Source organism: Penaeus monodon, chromosome 37 (genome assembly GCF_015228065.2).
Source record: "Penaeus monodon isolate SGIC_2016 chromosome 37, NSTDA_Pmon_1, whole genome shotgun sequence".
In the NCBI taxonomy this organism is placed as follows: domain Eukaryota; kingdom Metazoa; phylum Arthropoda; class Malacostraca; order Decapoda; family Penaeidae; genus Penaeus; species Penaeus monodon.
Window position 1 is genome coordinate 3,228,961 of NC_051422.1, and position 7,073 is coordinate 3,236,033.

A 7,073-nucleotide genomic window follows, 5' to 3' on the forward strand; every position below is an offset into this window, starting at 1 on the left:
TCACTCGTCTGCCTGTCACGTGAATCTCAAAAGGAGGTGCCATTGGAAGTCTTGCAATGGAAGGATGATCATGATGTCAAACCAGTCACCGACTCATTGACAGTTATTAGACAGTAGCGGTTTACACCGGTCCCCCTTTCGTGTTTCTAGATTGACCGTATCCGATACATGATAAGCAGCTACCTCCGAACAAGACTGGAGAAAATTGAGAAATTCACGCACTACCTGCTAGAGAAGGAAGGTCGGGTCACGGACGAGAGCTTGGCCACTCTCTCCCCGGCTGAGGTCAACTATGCCAAGGAGTGAGTCTTTTTATCCGTATTTCTTGGGCTACTTTCATGTTACTCCTTTGCCATCATATTTATCTGTGTTTATGTTTTTTTTCTTACTATCTTTATTATATAGTTTATGCCTCTTCCCCCCCCCCCCCTTCTTTTTTCTTCATATCTATCTATATCTATATATATATATATATATATATATATATATATATATATATATATATATATATATATATATATATATATATATATATATATATATATATATATATATATATATATTTTTTTTTTTTTTTTTTTTTTTTTTTTTTTTTTTTTTTTTTTTTTTTTTATGTATGTATATTTCTTTTCCTTTTTGTTTCTTTTCTTTTCTTTTTCTTTTGTGTAGTGTATCTTTCCTTCTGTTTATCTGTTTATCCCCCCCTCCCCTTTCTCTCTCTCTCTCTCTCTCTCTCTCTCTCTCTCTCTCTCTCTCTCTCTCTCTCTCTCTCTCTCTCTCTCTCTCTCTCTCTCTCTCTCTCTCTCCTCTCTCCTCTCTCCTCTCTCCTCTCTCCTCTCTCCCTTCCCCTCCTCCTCCTTCTCCTCTTCCTCCTCCTCTTGCTCCTCCTCCTCCTCCTCCTCCTCCTCCTCCTCCTCCTCCTCCTCCTCCTCCTCCTCCTCCTCCTCCTCCTCCTCCTCCTCCTCCTCCTCCTCCATCTCCTCCTCCTCCTCCTCCCTCCTTCCTTCCTTCCTTCCTTCCTTCCTTCCTTCCTTCCTTCCTTAACCCAATGTCAGTAGGTCTATGTACTGTCCCTTTTAGATTTTAGTGAGTTTAGTTACATACAGATGGCTCCACGTGTGCTCAGTTGGCCCTCGTGACCGATCCTGATTTCCCCATTCCTTGAATTGGCAGAAAATTTTGTTTTTCATGATAATACTCTTAATATTGACATTGCTATCATTCTTATTCTTATTATGATTATTACATTTTTATTGAAATACTAAACATCAAAGACAATAAAATAATAGAAATGAAGCTTTCTAAAAATCAAAGAAGAGTAAACAGGTGAGATAGGTAAGACTACTAGCTGACTCCTTGGTGCCTAAGCCCTTGGAGAGCCATGTGTGTGTAAGGACAATAGTTAAACTTTTATTACAGTGGGCATGGCATTGAAGTCTTGCCACCCGTTGGGTTAATGTGTATACTTTTGAAAAGCCCAAAACCCTTTCAGTTTTATGAAGCAAACAATTACAACTTTCATTTAATATTTGTGTCCATAGATCAGCATTTTAAAGTTATTAGTATTATATGTTATTTTCTTCCCTTTATTCCTGCTTCACCTACTAACCTCTTGCCCTCTCTTTCCCTTCTATGAGGATAATAACCAGGTTGTAGGAACGATTTCCCCCAAAGAAAGCAAAGAGCAAAGTGACAGAGCTAAAATTCCCCCCCAAGGTACGCCTCAACCCTGGAGTCCCACTTCCAAACCCTGATCCTTCAGCACGTCCCCGAGAACCTGCGGGCCTTTGATCCCAACAAGATGAGCGTCAAGCCCAACCTCGATAGCTATGTGTTTCTCAAGGTGAAGGAGACCACTCCAGGCGTGCTAATCGAGGACGACACGGGGGAAGGAAGGTAATTTTTTTCTTTTTTCTTTTCTTTTTTTTTTTTTTCCCCTTTTTTTTTCTCTTTTTTTCCCTTTTCCCTTTCCCCTTTTTTTTTTCTTTTTTCTTTTTTCCCTTTTCCTTTCTCTTTTTCCTTTTTTTTTCTCTTTTTTTTTCCTTTTTTTTTCTTTTCTTCTTCTTTCTTCTTCTTCTCTTCTTCTCTTCTCTCTCTCTTCTTTTCTCTTTCCCTCCCTCCCTCCTCCTCCCTCCCCCCCTCCCTCCCTCTCCTTCCTCTTTTTTCTCTCTCTCTCTCTCTCTCTCTCTCTCTCTCTCTCTCTCTCTCCCTCTCTCCTGCTCTCTCCCTCTTTTTTCTCTCGTGCTCTCTCTCTCTCTCTCTTCTCTCTCCTCCCCCTTCTCTCTCTCTCTCTCCCTCCCTTCCTCTCTTCTCTCTCTCTCTCTCTCCTCTCTCCCCTCTCTCTCTCTCCTCCCCCCTTCTCCCCCTCTCCTCCTCCTTCTCCTCTCCCCCTCTCTCTCTCCCTCTCTCCTCCCTCCCTTTTCCTCCCCCTCTCTCTCCCCCCTCTCTCTCTCCCCTTCCTCTCTCTCTCCCCTTTCCTTTTCCCCCCCCCCCCCCCCTCCCCTCTCCCCTTTTTTTTTCCTCTCCCCTCCCTCTTTTTTTTCCTCTCTATCACTCACTCTCTCTCTCTCTTTGTAACCCCTCTTTCCTTCTCTCCCTCTCTCTCTCCTCTCTTCCCCCCCCTCCTCATACAATCTCTCCTCCTGTCACTCTCCGCTCGTCGCCTCCCCTTATCTCCTCTTCTCCTCCCTCCCTCTCTCTCATCTCTCCTCCTGTCTCCTCCTCACTCCCTCCCCGTCCCTCCCTCTGCTCTCTCTCCTCTCCCTCATCCCTCTCCTCTTTCTCTCACCTCTTTCTTCCTTCTCCTCCTCCTCCCCCCTCTCTCTCTCTCTCCTCTCTGCCTCCTCTCTCCTAGTAATTTATCCTCACTCCTCCTCTCCTCCCTCGCCCTACTCTATCACTCCATCTCCGTTCTCCTCCTCCGGACCTTCGTCTGTCTCGTTCCCTCTCTCTCTCTCTCTCTCTCTCTCCACTATTTTTCTCCTCTCAATCTCTCTCCTTCCTTCTATTCTCTCTCTTCTTCCTTCTCATTATTCCTCTCTCGCCCTCTCCTATCTTTCTCTCTCTCTCTCCTCTACTCTCTCTTCTCTCCACGTCTTCGTCTCTCTCCTCCATCCCACTCTCGCTCACTCATTCTCCTCTCTCTCGTCTCCTTTTGCCCCCCCCCCCCCCCCCCCCCCCCCCCCTTCCCCATCTCAGTCTCCCTATTCCTCTTCTCTCTCTCTCCCTCCCTCTTCTCTTCTCTCTCTATCTCTCTCCCCTCCCTCTTCTCTTCCTCTCCTCTATCCTCTCTCATCCTCCCTCCTCCTCTGTATCTTATCTTCTCTCCTCTCTCTAAAATAAAAATCTTTCTCCCTCCCTCGTCTCTTCTCTTCTCTTCTCCTCCTGTCTATCTCTCTCTCCTCTCTGCTTCTCTCCCACTCTCCTCTCGTTCTCTCTCGGCTCCTCTCTCCCAATCTACGTCCACTCTCCCGATCAGTCTCTCCCAGCCTCTATCTCTCATCTCCTCCTCATCTCTCTCCCTCCCTCTCACCCTCCCTCCCTCTTCTCCTCTCTACTCTTCTCTCTCCCCTCCCTCCTCTTCTCTCTCTATCTATCTCCCTCGCCTCCTCTTTTCTCTCTCTCTCTCTCTCTCCCTCTTCCTCTTCTTCCTCTTTCTCTTCTCTTTCTCTTCTCTTTTCTTTTCTCCTCTCTCTTCTCTCTCCTCATCATCCACCCTCTCGGTCTACTCCTCTCGGCCTATCGTCTTCCCTCTCCTCATCGATCTCATCCTCTCTCTCAGTCACACTTCTTCTTCTCTCTTCTCTCGCTTCCGGTCGCCATCCATCTCTCTCGTCTCCTCTCTCTCTCTCATCCCTACCTCTCTCTCGCCTCCCTCCCTCCCTCCCTCTTCTCTCTCTATCTCTCTCCCTCTCCTCTTCTCTCTCTATCTCTCTCCCTCTCCTCTTCTCTTCTCTGTCTCTCCGTCCCTCCCTCTCTCTCTCTCTCTCTCGCTCGTTCTCAATCCACTCTTCAGTCCTCTCCGACCCCTCTCTTCCCCCTCGTCCCTCTCGGCCTCCCTCGAATCCTCGATCCTCCGGCTCTTCGTTCGACATCGCTCCGATTCTTCTCCAGTATCCTCTATCTCCCCGCTTCCGTATCACATTACATGGACGCTCTCTCTCTAATTGAGTCTCCTCGTTCGTCTTCTCTCTCTCTCTCTCCGTCTCTCCCATCTCCTCTCTCCGTCTCTTCCTCCCTCCCTCCCTCTTCCCCTCCTTCTCTCTCTATCTCTCCCTCCCTCTTCCCTCTTCTCTTCTCTCTCTATCTCCCTCCCTCTTCTCTTCTCTTTTCTCTCCTCCTCTTCTCCTGTCTCCTTCTCTCTCTATATCTCTCTCGCGCTCCTACTTCTCTCGTGCTCTTTTTCTTTTCTCCTCTCTCCTTACTCTCCTCTCTCCTCCCCTCCTCTTGCTTTCTCTCCTCTTCTCTATCTCTCTCCCTCTTCTCTTCTCTCTCTCTCTCCCTCCCCCCCTCCCTCCCTCCCTCCCTCTTCTCTTCTCTTTTTCTCTTCTTTGCACTCTCTATCTCTCAATCCCTTATCGTATCTTCATCATCTCTCCCTTCCTCGAGCATCTCTCCGCTCTCTCTCTCTCTCCTGCCCTCTCATCTCTCTCTTTCCTCTCTCTCCACATCATCCTCTCTTCCTCTCTCTTAAATATACTCTTCATCTCTCCTCATCTCTCTTCTCTCTCTCCTCTCTCTTCCTCTCTCTCCCTCTCTCTCCGTCTCCATCTCCTTCTCATCTCTCTCTCTCCTTCATCTATCTCTCTCCCTCTCTCTCCTCTTCTCTCTCCTCTTTCCTCTCTCCTCTCTCTCTCTCTCTCTCCTCTCTCTCTCTCTCTCTCTCTCTCTCTCTCTTCTCCTCTCTCATCTTCTTTTTCTCTCTCTCTCTTTCTTTCTCTCTCTTTCTTCTTCTACTTCTCTCTCTCTCTCCTATCTCTCGCTCTCGCTCTACTCTCTCTCCATCCGTCCTCTCTCCTCTCATCGGCGTCTCTCTCTCTCTCTCTCTTCATCTCTCCGACTCTCTTCTCCCGCGCTTTCGCTCTCTCTCTCTCATCTTCCCTTACTCTCTCTCTCATCTTCCCTTACTCCTCTCCTCATCATGGTCATTTCTCTCTCCTCTCTCTCTCTCTCTCTCTCGCATTCGCTCTCTTTCTCATCTTCCCTTACCTCCTCTTCTCTCTCTCTGCACGTCCTCTCTCGATCCTCTCTCCTCTCCCTCCTCTCTCCTTCTCTCCCCCTCCTCTCCTCTCCTCTCCTCCTCTCTGTCTCTCTCTCTCTCCTCTTTCTCTCTCCCTCTCGTCGCCTCTCTCTCCTCATTCGCTCTCTCGCTCATTCTCTCTCTCAATCTTCCTTTAGCGCTCTCCTCTCTCTCTCTCGTCTCTCGTCCATCTCTCTCTGTCACCAATCATCTCGTCTCTCATCGTCTCGGACGTCACCTCTCCTCTGCTCTCTCCCTCTCCTCTCCTCTCCTCTCTCCTCCTCTCGTCCTCTCTCGCATTCGCTCTCTCCTCTCATCTTCTCTTAATCTCTCTCTCTCAGTCTCGTCTCTCCATCTCTCCTTCACCTCTCTCTCTCTCTCTCTCTTCTACCTCTCATCGATCTCTCTCTCTCGTCTCTCTCTCTGCTCTCAGCATCATCTCTCTCGCTCCTTCTCTCTCATCTTTTCTCTCACTCACTCACTCACTCTTTGAAGGTGGATATTCCCTTATCTCTCTCTCTATCCCTCTCTCTCTCGTCTTCTCCTGTCTCTCCGTCTCTTCTCTCTCTTCTCCCATCCGTCTCCTCTCTCCTCTCTCTCTCGTCTCTCATCGTCTCGTTCTCTCTCCGTCTCTTCATCTCTCTTCTTTGCTCTTCTCTTTCTTTTTCCTTTCTCATTCTTTCCTCTTCTTTACTCTTTCTTTCTTTCTCTCGCTCTCTCGTTCGCTCTCCTCTGGGGAGGGGGAGTCAATCTTCGCTACGCTCTCCACTCACCTCACTCACCGTCACGTCACTCACTCTGTTCTCTCTCGTCTCTCTCTCCTCTCTCACTCGGCATCGATCTCTTCTCCATCCTCTCTCTCTTCCTCGCCTCTCTTCCTCCCCCTCATCGTCATCCCTCTCGTCCCTCTCATCTCTCTCCTCTCTTCTGTCTTTCTCTTTCTCTCACGTCACTCACTCTCTCTCTCCTCTCTCCTCTCTTCTTCGGCTCTCATCTGTCATATCCTCTCTCTCTCCTCTCTGGGCTCCTATTCTCCCCCACCCTTCTCTCTCTCTCTCTCTCTCCTCTCTCGTCTCTCTCTCTTCCCCCTCTCTCTCTCTGTCATCCTCTTCACCTCTATCTCGTCCTCTTTCTCTCTTTCTCTCCTCTCTTCTCTCTCTCTCTCGTCTATCTATCTATCTATCTATCTATCTCTGAGTGTGTGTGTGTGTGTGTGTGTTACGTATTTCTAGCCAAAAGGAAAGAGTGAGACGGTTAGAATGACATATTAGAACATTATACACATACATGTAACAAACCCCACACACACACACACACACACACACCACCACACACGCACACACTACAACGCACAACCAACACACACGTACACACCCACTACACACACACACTCACACACACACACAAACACACACATGTATATATATGGAAATTACACATATATATCTATATGTATATATATATATATATATATATACATATATATATTATATGTATATATATACATATATATATATATATTAATATTATATATATATATGATTATAGCAGACGCGTGCGCATATACACACATATACATATATATACATACAATATAAGCACATACATACATAATATATAATTATACACACATACATACATAAGACACACACATACATACACACACACATACATACACACCACACACACACACACACACACACACACACACACACACACACACACCCACACACACACACACACACACACACACACACACACACACACACACACACACACACACACACATATGCGCGTGTGTGGGTGCTTGCGTGTTTCTTTGTTCCAAGTGATC

At 47.2% G+C, this 7,073-nt stretch overlaps 1 protein-coding gene across 1 annotated transcript in view; it reads left to right on the forward strand.

The window, feature by feature from the left end:
• LOC119596078 (DNA replication complex GINS protein SLD5-like) overlaps positions 1 to 7,073 on the forward strand; it is a gene marked incomplete in the record, with an annotated part of 13,669 nt that overhangs the window by 4,521 nt on the left and 2,075 nt on the right. Inside the window, 2 exon segments of the mRNA XM_037945205.1 lie at positions 151 to 302; positions 1,717 to 1,896. Coding sequence (XP_037801133.1) covers positions 151 to 302; positions 1,717 to 1,896 — 332 coding nt within the window.